The sequence below is a fragment of the Boleophthalmus pectinirostris genome, unplaced genomic scaffold (assembly GCF_026225935.1).
Source record: "Boleophthalmus pectinirostris isolate CB_2022bp ecotype Guang Dong unplaced genomic scaffold, ASM2622593v1 HiC_scaffold_20, whole genome shotgun sequence".
Taxonomy (NCBI): Eukaryota; Metazoa; Chordata; class Actinopteri; order Gobiiformes; family Gobiidae; genus Boleophthalmus; species Boleophthalmus pectinirostris.
In genome coordinates this window covers 8,428,250-8,440,306 of record NW_026571153.1, presented here as the reverse complement: position 1 = coordinate 8,440,306, position 12,057 = coordinate 8,428,250, and the positions used below count along the sequence as shown (strand labels likewise).

General features: G+C 39.7%; 1 protein-coding gene across 1 annotated transcript in view; it reads right to left on the bottom strand.

Moving 5' to 3' along the window:
* Nucleotides 1-12,057, bottom strand: part of ablim2 (actin binding LIM protein family, member 2) — a 138,534-nt gene that overhangs the window by 9,782 nt on the left and 116,695 nt on the right. The window contains exons 14-18 of the mRNA XM_055156615.1: nucleotides 10,903-11,010; nucleotides 7,745-7,798; nucleotides 3,993-4,030; nucleotides 3,698-3,797; nucleotides 3,560-3,618 (exon numbers count right to left, since the gene is read on the bottom strand). Of these exons, the coding sequence (XP_055012590.1) occupies nucleotides 3,560-3,618; nucleotides 3,698-3,797; nucleotides 3,993-4,030; nucleotides 7,745-7,798; nucleotides 10,903-11,010 (359 nt within the window). The remainder of the gene's footprint in view (nucleotides 1-3,559; nucleotides 3,619-3,697; nucleotides 3,798-3,992; nucleotides 4,031-7,744; nucleotides 7,799-10,902; nucleotides 11,011-12,057) is intronic.

Below are 12,057 nucleotides of genomic sequence, written 5' to 3'. Positions count from 1 at the left end.
GGACTTCTAAATAGCGATTCAGCCGATATCCTGGTTGATGTAATTTGCTGATTTATTTGCTGATCATAGTTGACCCTGAAAGTCTCATCATGTTTGAATGATTGAATATGAGGGATAAGTAACAGCTTCATAACACATCTGGATCAGTTTTATTGTAGATGACTTTTGTTTAAAGGAAATCAATTCTGTTTGCAGCCTCTGCCCTTCGTACTGGTCAAAATCGGCAGATACTTAAAGCTATAGACAGCGAGTTTGTCTCTGAGCTCCACGCCTGCGATCTCGGCCATCAGTTTGACAGTCTTGGGAAACTTAAGCAAAACGGCGCTCCTCCCGATCTGCCATCTTCCTGGCGACGGCTGAAGTTCCAGACACAAACCCCGCGGTGCTGAATATATTTGGAGGTTTGCAGTCACAGAAGGCCAAAACAAAGCATTAAGCTGGTCTTATTTATAAATGTATTATTTTTTGTTAAGACCTTAGAGTTAGACCAGGGGTGTCAAACTCATTTTGGTCCGGGGGCCGTATTCAATCTACTTTGATCCCAAAGGGGCCGGGAAAAAAAAAAGGCATATATACCCCAAACATAGCAATAAGTTCAAATATTTGCACAGAGAAACACAAATCTATTACAGAAATCTTTTTTAATTGATGAACTCTTTCTTTTGCAAAATATTATAATATTATGAACAACCTGAAACTTTAAGAAAAAACATTGTGTTGAAATTGCATTTAACATTAACTTGTATGCAAATAGGAATAGGTACATTTTTTGGGGAAAATCCTGCACTCGGCGTCAACTTTTCTCATTTTTGACATTTTTCTGATGAGGGTGTCAACACGGTCAACAGTCAAAACGATCGTCCTTTAAGAGCGTTTGGAAAGAGACAAGTCTTCATTTGTGCTGCTCTGGTGGGAGGGGCCACGTACAGAGACACTGGAGACGCTGCTGTGATAAACACCGCAGAAAATTACCATTATTTAAATAGAAAATATAATTAAAATATTTTAGTAGCAAATCAACCGAGGGCCAGATTAAAGGTTTTGGAGGGCTGGATCTGGCCCCCGGACCATATGTTTGACACCCCTGAGTTAGACCTTTAGAGTAAAGGCAAATTGCGACTTAACGAAATTAAAATCTGTGAGGGACCGAAGTTTAAAATCACTCACTCAGGTTTCAATTGAACTGCTCAATATTTGTGTTCCTCACTGAAGTTTTTGGGTCGTCTCATAATTATAACGTCATTGTCAGACATTTCCAGTACAAAAAAAACCCCTCATAAACCCATGGACTGTATATAGATCAGAATTGGTGTCGGAACTGAAAAATCGGAATCAGTTCATCACTATTCCATGGAGTATACAGTAGCATTCATTCCTACTAATAGAAAGAATTAATGTTTTTTTTAGGTATTTAACAATAAAAAGACCTGCACTTGAAGAAATAAATCTAAGATGGATTAATGCCATACTGTGGAACATTCCAGGCAAAACAATAGCATCTCCATGGTGGCAGACTCCCTCGTCGAAAAGGTTACACAGCATACCTTTCAGTTTGACTCATAAATATGTTCACTTTTATTCTTCCATTATTACTAACTTATGTCAGCGTTTTTGCAAACCTCACTATTGTCCCCAGTAACACATTTCCTCTGTCAATCCATCATGGTTTCTTTAATTTCCTCCTCTTTTTCTGTTTTGTCTGCGAGTCCTTAATCTGTCAACAAACTCCGAGGGCGGTCAGCGCTTTTGCCCTACGAGATGAGAGACTAAATACAAGCTCGTCACTAACCCTTCACTGTAATCTGACGCTACAACAGTGAGGTCAACGGCTCCGGGGGACATTCATTTTAAATACAAGGGTTTTAAATGGGCCACAAGTGCAGCTCTTTGGTTCTTTGGTTCCTGTGTTGATTAGTGAATGGTAAAGGGGTTTTTAGAGCGAGGGCAGGGCTGGTTCAGGAAAGCTTTAGAGTAAACACACACACGCAGACGCTACTGGAACTCATTTGGAATGAGGCCAGAAGTCAAGTCCCCAAAGTCGTTTGAAGATAATCTACTCAAAATGAGATTAAATTGTGTTGTGTTGGCAAAAATATTCCACAGAAAGTGTTGTCTCTGTGTAAATTTAGAAGTTAAAGGTTTTATATAACACAAAAAGAATGTTGTTAGCTCATCAAAATCATACTCAGGGTTGTGTTTTGTTTCATTCACACATCTCCAAAGCTCAAAATGCTCTGTTCCACCTTGTGATGTCATGAAGTGGTCATTTTCAAGTAAACAGCTACCCTTTTTACCTACCTAACTACCTTTTTTGGGCAGTAGAGATGGAAAATTCCAGGGCTGCAATCATCCAAATGATTCTAGTAAAGGTGTATGGAGTTTAAAAGCACAGCGAAGCACTTCCTGTATTACCACATGACATCACAAGGTGGAGTTTTTACTATTTGATAAAGGAACACAGCCTTAATAAGCAGGGTTTGTGTGTTAAACATGTGTGAATGAAAACACAACTTCAGGTGTAGTCCAATGAGGTTTAGTTGGTCTTCCGATAATTTATGTTATTAGGTTCTTTACTCAGAACAAGAGTTTGTTTTCATACCTGAAAGTTTCTTCCTCAGAGTCACATGATGTTGCTGTGACGTGTCTGGTCAGCTGATTTAAACAGGTTTTGGGGCTGTCTTCCTACCAGTGGAAGCAGAACGAAAGTGGCATCTGCAATCCGACTTCCTCAGGACAGTATCCCAGGTGTGTGAGAGTAAAAAAGCCCCCACGTCCCGGTTTATTGTACTGTGGGCATGTTTCCGTATTTCGATTGCCTGGGATATTGTCCTGAGGAAGTCGGACTGCAGATGGCGCTGTAATCCCGCCTCTGTCAGTAGGAAGATGGAGCCAAAACCTGTATAAATCAGCTGACCGAACACGTCACAGCAACATCACGTGACCACTCTGAGAAAGAAACTGTCAGGTATGAAAACAAACTCTTGGAAAGAAAAAAGAACCTAATAACATTCAAGTCTGGGTATGTTTTTGATGGAGAAACAACATCATACCATAGATCAAATACTCTGTTATAGGCCCTTTAAATAGAATAGATTATGTAAAATATCTCTTTTTATTTGGCTAATCAAAACCACACCTATTTGAGTATTAAGTATTCTTTGGCGCTGAGTTGTTGATGTCTGAAAATGCTATTCCCAGCAAACTCTGCCCAAACCAGGAAGCGCTGACCAACCATAAAACCCTCTACATCCAGTCTGCTCTCAAAATCTCATTAGTCTGAACACAGCTCTGTTCCCACAACTGATTCCTAACTTATATACTGTGAGAATAATATACTGTATATACAGTTTTTCATTGTTTGCATTTACCATGAGTTTTTTCATTCCTGATTATTTGTGTTTGTGTTCATCTCTACAAAATGATGACAAAAATACATAAGGCAAAGTCAATTAATTTACAAGAACCAGCATCTTAAGCGCTTCATGTTGAATTTTTTGTATGAAAAACGCTCTATAAATAAAGTTTGATTGATTGATTGATTAACACACACCTGACTAACCTTGTAGATGCCATTTCTTCCATAACCAGGTAAGGATGCAGACTTGTTATATGGGAAATCTAAATAAAAAGCACATTCATGTTAACTTTTGCAGACTTCCAAATGTTTTTTTATTTATTTTTTCCTCCTACGACTGACTTGGCTGTGAGGTGTCCGTGGGCAGGCTACATGTGGACTTGCGTGGATCTGAATCTTCTGTCCCATCGATCTCGTTCTTGAGCATACTCCAGCTGGTCCTCTGTGCGGAGCGACAGCAGACAACAGGCATGGAGATAGAAACATGGACACGTGATGATGGGTGATGATGATGGAGTTAGTGAGTTAGTCCATGAATGTGTTTTTTTTTTTTTTTTTTTTTTGTATTTGTTAAGAAAACGTGAAAATGGTGTTGGAGAAATACTAGATGCGCGGTAGTGAGTGGACTCAGACCCACCTTGCTATCCTCCCCATCCTGCCAGGAGGTTCTAGAGGCTGGAAGACAGTCACATGTTACAGGAGGTCAGAGTAAAAGTAGTGGAGAAACCAAGCTGAGCTATAAGCTGTAGTGGCAACCCTCCCTGCGGACCAAAGAGTCAGCTGCAGACAGCATTCACACAACTGGATGCTATTGTTGCTACTTATGGATTTGAAAGAACCATAAGATTTTGATTTAAATTTCATAAACTTGACCAAATCTAATAGAGCTTTTACTGATAGCTGATTTATGTTACAATGTGGTGCTCTGGTTCTCAAGATAATCTAATCACAAAGCATAATGAGCGTCACATGAATCTCTCATTTTGGTTGCCAGTTTCAAAGCTGAAATCCAGTTGGTTTTAATCTAAAACGACTCTCTCTGAGTGAAATCAGGAGGTTCGGATCTTTAATATGAGGCATGGTGTCTTTCAATATACTGAGATCTATCTGCAAGTTAAGGCACCGGCAACCCAGGTGCACTTGACTGTTACCTGTTTTTTTTTTAGACAAAGCTATAATCTTAGGCTACGTTCAGACTGAAGGGCTTAATGCTCAATACAGATTTTTTGCGAGGTTGTTCACATTTCCAATTAAATGCGACTTGTATGTGATCTCCAGTGTGAAATTTAAACGCCCAAAAGTGTCCCACATGCACACTGGAGGACACGATGATGCCATACACAGCAAGCGTGTGCAGTGTTTACAGAAGTCGTCTAAACGCTGGGCTTGTGTCCGAAAATACCTCCCAGTGCTTCATAAAATGGACAGGCTACACGTCCACGGCTGCTTCGTTTGTTTGAGTGTTTAGACTCCTTGTATTTGGCTCGCAGGCTCTTTATTTTTCGTTGACATTGGAGCTTGGACCGATTGTAGCCACGCTCGATCATTTCTTTGGCAATAATTTCAAAAACAGCCTGGTTCTAATAAGACCCCTCCAATTTAGCCTGAATAATCCCTCCAAATATGATTTAACTCGGTAACCTCGCTTTCCCTCCATTGACTAGACTCCGAGCCTGAAGTGTAGGTGGGATGAAAGTGACCTGGCCGTTCAGACTGAAGTCACTTGTCAAAAGATCGGATATGTATCAGTTTTAGGAGCACATATCCAAGTGGCCTGGGTCGCATTTGAAAAAATCAGATCATTAAAAGATCAGATACAGATTGCTTTGGGGCAAAAAATCGGATTTGGGTCACTTCAGGCTGCAGTCTGAACGTAGCCTTATTGGACTTACACATCATGATCCATTTCCACCATGGCAGTTTTAAGGATCATACTGTTTTTAAGATTTTTAGAGCAAAAAGTGCATGTCTGACTAAAATGTGGATGGGGTTCTTGCCCTTTTTGACTTCGGCTCCAACTTTTTCTGTACAGACTAAGTAAAATAAGCTGTTAAATGTATTGTATTATATTATTTGGGTTGCCGTCAAGGTGGTGCACTCAGCCCTAACATGTTTTCACTATATTATAAACATTAAATTTAGCAGTTTTATAATAATAATAACACAAATTTTCAGCTTTGGATAGGTCAGACAGTCTGCACATTCACCAACCGTAATTGATTTTGGTGGAAATGCGAAACCAGATCTTTAATAATATACTGTAATACATGATAAAAACATATGTGACGTCATGCTATTTGCAGCTGACAGGTGTAGCAAGAGCCAGACCTCCTCCATAGACATTTGCGTTCACATGTTACTGCGTCATATGCGTTATACTCCATTGAGATGCAACATACATAAATATACATAGGACTGGAAACTACTGCGGACCACACACCGGCAGTGCTGGGTACGTAACAGTGATTCAGACCGTGATTCACAAGACCAGTGCTACCAGACAGAGACAGACCGTGGAGCTAACTGCGTATACAGTCGTGTACACATCACCATAGCAACCATCACGTGAGCAGGTGAGATGGGGCCGACATGCATGAAGAGGGCGGAGACGTCTACCAACACCAAATATTGATCAGAATAATAAGAATCATGAGCTGTAAAAGAAACATGTCGCTATGATGCAGTGCCAGGAAGGTCATCGTGAAAAGCTGGGATACTGAAAATTGCTGCTCCGAATATAAAAAATAAATAAAAAATCCCCAAAAATGAACGTGCAGACTTATTTGTTTTTCGTAAGGTGTAATGCTCGTCAAAAAATATTCAATGATAGATTTAGAGCGATATAGTGTCAAACTGAAATGTTCACTCAAATGTTCAAAGTAATTCAAATAATGTTTGAATCATAGACTGTATAAAGAAGTGGACTAAGGGAGTGTGACGTCGCTCATAGCGTTTGGCTCCAGTCAAATGAAGCTCACTGAGGCTTGAGGGCTCTGTTCGCGGTAGTAAGTCTGACAAAATCTAAGAAAAACGAGAAAATGGCCCAGTTTTCTTCATCTCCATGTAGGGTTCCTTTATGTTCGGCAAATCAACAATTCCAACCACACTTCAGTTTTTATAATTTTCCCACTGACGCACAACTCCGAGCGCACTGGGTACATGTGATTAGAAGAGATGAGGCACCAAATTCAAGATGATTCCAAACAGCACATACGTCTGCAGTCTTAATTTTATCGCTCATCACATTTACTTCAGTGGGTTTTATCACAGTCGGTCGGCGAGCCTACACTACACTGGAAGTTGTCATCGCGTGTTTCCAAACGTCTTACTGGTTTGTGACATAAGCGTGGATAGAGATATTTGGAGCCGAGGAATAGGAATTAATTTATGGAGAACATAGTGAAATAAAAACACCAGGATCATGTCGAGTAGCCAGGCTGGTGTCACCTACTGTCTCCGCTCAATTTCATTTCTCTCCAGCGACTAGCTCAGGAATCGGAATACACTAGACGCTTTGCAAGAACCCTGGAAGTTGTAGACCACGCACCGACCATTGAGCGAAGAGTTGTGAAGCCATGACATCAAACTCAGGTGCTTGTTTGGGTCCATTTAGTGATACAGCACAACAGTAGACAAAACGGTCGAGACGGATGTAGAGGAAGACGTACATTCTGTGTTGGCAACGATTCCCGAGATCGAGGATTTAAAGGCGGAACAAAGAGAATGTTTGGTGAATTTTATCAAGGAGAAAGGCGTTATTGCCCTTCTTCCTACGGGATTTGGGGCATTACATACGTCACGACCAAACAGCAGTGATCGGTTAAATAAAAAAATCGCTGCCTACCGTCGGGTGAACGAATCTTAATGCTGCGGGTTACATTTTCGAGCAGGTTAATACGAAGATTTTAAGATGCAAAATGATGAGGCCCACAGCAGCAGTTACATAAGACGGGGCAACGTTGCTTCAGTAGACGAGCTGAAGTCGATGGAGCCGCAAGCGCACCCATGCTCACTTCCTATTATTGTCCATTTTTGTATACAGTCTAGAGTTCGAATACATATTTGTTCATAATAACTTTTACAATAATGTGCAAATTGAAAAAAAAAGGAAAAAAAATTGTGTGTTTTAATCTATGGTCAGTCAGTCTAATCATGTCTAAAAATCTATAAATAAATAAAATTGTGCAGTATTTGAGTAGTTCTCCTTCCACAACTCATATAGCATGTAGTAGATCCAACCGGGAGGGCGGGGCAGGGCGTGTGGGTGGGTGGGTGGGGGGGGGTACGGATTGGGCGGGGCTCATGGATGACTACATGACAGGCAACATGCGACACATCGTGCAGAGACCAGACCAGAACAGGACGTGTTAAAGAGGAAGTGGACTGTACCATGCTGTCTGTAGATGGGGGGTTTTCTATAGATATTATCTTTGACCATAGTCTCTGAAGATGTAGAAGGAGAAATAATGGAAAAGCCATCATGGGAGAGAGAGAAAGAAAGAGAGAGAGAATGGAGAAAAAGAAGCATGAGTTAGCCGTTATTGGGAGATGAGAGAATCGGGAGCGAAAGTAAAAACAGGGGCAGGGTAAGGCTTAATTAAAAACAACATATATTCATTTAAAATAATCGGAAATATTATTCATGCAGCAACTTCAAAATAAATCCAGTTATAGTTGTAAATACACATTTTAGTATCAATCACATAGAATCAGATTTCAAATTCACGTTAATAAAATTACCAAAACATCATCAATGTATCAAAGTACATTGTTTGCTATGGAAACAATACAATTTTATATTATTAAATTTGCATTAAAATGAAAAAACTATACTGGTTTTACATTTATTTACATTTACTTGTTCTTAAATGTGTTTTTGTCTTAAAATGTCCTATATTACATAAAACTGACTTGTGAGCTTTAAGTCACGTTGGAAAGTTGTTACCTCATCAAAAATAGACCTGGAGTTGTGTTTTGTGTCATTCACACATATTTGAGTAATTTATTATTATTAGCTTGTCTATATCTACAAGCCCAAGATGCTCTGTTCCACCTTGTGATGTCATGAAGCATTAGTTTTAGCCCTACCTTTTACCTTTTGCTCAGAAGATTGGCAATTCCAGAGCTGAAATTATCCAAATGATTCTAATGAAGATTTATTATTATTATTATTATTATTGTTAATTACACACAACTGGGTGCGATACAACAAACATGGCTTAAACATATGTTGTCAGCAGTTGCAGGTCAGGCTAAGGGAACTTAAACACAACATATTATATAGTAACAATAATCCAATACAATAATAATAAAACGACATTAAAAATGCATTTAGGAACAGAAAAAGATGATAGCAGGGGGAGTAGAGTTCATTCAGTCTGAGAGTTAAAAAACACAGTGGAGCGCTTCCTGTATTACCACATGACATCACAAGGTGGAACAGAGTGTTTTCTGTTTGAGAGAAAAAGCCTAAATATGCAATATTTGTGTGTTAAACATGTGTGAATGAAACGAAACACAACTCCAGGTCTGTTTGTGATGAGGAAACAACATTACAACAAACATTACATCAGAATAAGAAGTAATATGGACCTTTTACTAAATAAATCCAAATAGACAGAAATAAAATTAACCTAGCCTAACCTATTAATATTTCCTTGTGGACCATTTGACAAAGACCAACACATTAACATGAAACACATACAGGATCACACATAGTAAGTCTTTGGTTTGACTTGTTTCAGATCCAGCCAATGTCTGAAACATACAAAAGCAAAATGGACAAGATATGAAACACATTATGTGGATAAGCGCTGGCTGTTTTGTTCCACTTAAAGGTGCACTATGTAACTTTTCTGGTGGGGTTATGTCTCATGGAGATGTTGCCTGGAATGTTCCGCAGTATAGCATTAAACTTTATCCGGCATTTATTCAGTTACAGTGCAAAAATACATGGACATGCATTTTTTCTCTCCACACGTCTGCTCTGTCATAACCTCGTGATTTCATAAACTTGTATCCATGTACTTAGAAAAGTTTAATGCCATACCGTGGAACATTTTCGATAAAGCAATAACATTTCCATGGGGGACAAGGACACACATCAGAAAAGTTACATGGTACATCTTTACCATATTTTCTTGACAGACATTGTTTTTCTCAATGGCAACAATGCATCACCGTATGTTGGATCACAATAATATGTTGCTTGAATTGGGGATATTTCGTTTCCTGATATTTTTTATTGATACTTCGCAGCTGAGGTCATCAACATTCCCTGGGGGTGTGATGCTAACTGAAGGCTCTGCTCTGTCTGAAGCTTGTTAGATTTTAATCTTGATCTTTATTTTAGCACAACCTAACCAGAAAGAGATGATTTATCTGGAACGACAACAGGTGAGATGATGTGTCCATTAACAGTTGTTCAGTTAGTCACTCTTACATTTATGACTACGTTCAGACTGCAGCCTGAAGTGACCCAAATTAGATTTTTTCTCCCCTATGCGATCTGTATCTGATCTTTTAATGACCGATTTTTTAGAATGCGCCACACATTTCAGTCTGACTGGCCAGGTCACATTCATCCCACCTACATGTCAGGTTCAGAGTCTAGTCAATGGAGGGAAAGCGAGATTAGCGAGTTTATTAATATTTGGGGGGATCGCTGTATTCAAGCCAAATTGGAGGAGTCTTATTGGAACTGGGCGGTTTTTGAAATTATTGCCAAGGAAATATCTGAGCGCGTCTACAGGCGGTCCTGGCTCCAATGTCAACGAAAAATAAAGAGCCTGCGAGCCAAATACAAGGAGGCTAAAGACTCAAACAAACGAAGTGGCCGTGGACGTGTAACCTATCCATTTTACGAAGAACTGGACCGTATTTTGGGAGACAAGCCCAACGTTTAGGCGACTTCATTAAACACTGAGCACGCTCCCTGCCTGTGATGTCGTCGTGTCCTCCAATGCGCATGCGGGACACTTTTGGGGCATTTAAAATTCACACTGGAGATCATACACAAGTCGCATTTAATTGGAAATGTGAACATCTTCGCAAAAAATTCGGATTTCACAAAAAAATTCGAATTGAGCCCTGCAGTGTGAACGCAGCCTATGTTGAAAATCAAACACGTAAACAAGATCGTGAATGCTTGTAATAATCACAGGCTCCTTAAAAAAACATGTTGTTTAAATCAATTTTGTAATTTTTAAGTTTTCAGACAGATTGTTTTTGACAATGTTTACTAATGTCTGCATTGCGTGTCTATGGTGAACTACTGAAAATTCCACCATAGGAACCATGTAGAACACCCCCAGCATGATGTCACTGCAAAGTATCAATAGCTCAGCGGTACTAAAATGTTATACCAACTTGATTCTTGAATACATTTTTAACTAAGTCCACTAATAACTCTGAGATCACTGCAGACTACTATGACTACAATGAGTTTTGTTTTACCTTGCGTCCCATACAGCAGCCTGCAAAGTATAAAAACAAAGCAAAAGCACTTCCGGAGCGGGTGGGAGCCGGGCAGGATGGTCGGTGCCTACCTGGTATGTGGAAATGCCTGGGTGCAGCCACGTATGTAGAGGCCGAGGAGGGGGACTTTCCATCAGAATAGGTGGATAAGCTAGGGGTACTCCGGCCACTTTCACTACCTTTAGGTCCAGAAGAGACAGAACGGCAGAACATAGAGAGGGGTGGAGGGGAGAGGGAGAGAGAAAGAGGGATATTGGGGGTGGTAAAAAGAAAAAAAAAAAGTTAGCTACCGGTACTTGGTATATAAAACAGTTCAGACCGTTTTGATTGAAAGAGTGAGTAATGTGACTTGCAAACCCAGCCATTTTAAAGCCATTTTCATTGTCAGATTTGGTGGTGGTGAAACACTTTATAGTAGTTTTTTGAGACTTTTTTGTATTAAATTGAGTAAAAATACTGAAATTAAAGGTCCTATATTTCGCAAAATGTGCTCTTGTGAGCTTTAAACCATGTTACAATGTTGTTCCCTCATCAAAACATGATCAAAGTTGTGTTTTGTTTCATTCACACATGTTTGAGTAACCCTTTATTATTAGTTTTGCTACATTTCCAAAGCTCAAAATGTTCTGTTCCACCTTGTGATGTCATGTAGTTTTCAAGTTAACAACTACTTTTACCTTTTTTCAGTAGAGAATGGAAATTCTAGGGCTGAAATGATCCAAATAGTCTAGTGAAGGTGTATGGAGTTTAAAAACACGGCAGAGCACTTCCTGTTTTACCACATGACATAACAAAGTGGAAGAGAGTCTTTTTGATTTGGGAACTCGGCCTAAATGCTACCCAGTGCTTCCGCTCAATTTAATTTCTCTCCAGCGACTAGGTCAGGACGAAGACATTCATTCTGTGTTGGCAACGATTCCCGAGATCGAGGATTTAAAGCCGGAACAAAGAGAATATTTAGTGAATTTTATCAAGTGGAAAAACTTTATTGCTCTTTTTCCTACAGGGTTTGGCGCATTACAGACGTCACGACCAAATAGCAGCGATTGGTTAAACAAAAAAGTATCGGGATATCATCGAGCGAACAAATCCTAATGCTGCTAGGTCAGACAGTTTCCACGAAGTGAAACCGGCTCATGAATAAGGCTATGATATGTAGGATTTATGTGTTAAACGTGGGCATGAAACGAAACACAACAGGTCTGTTTGTGATGAGGAAACAACAT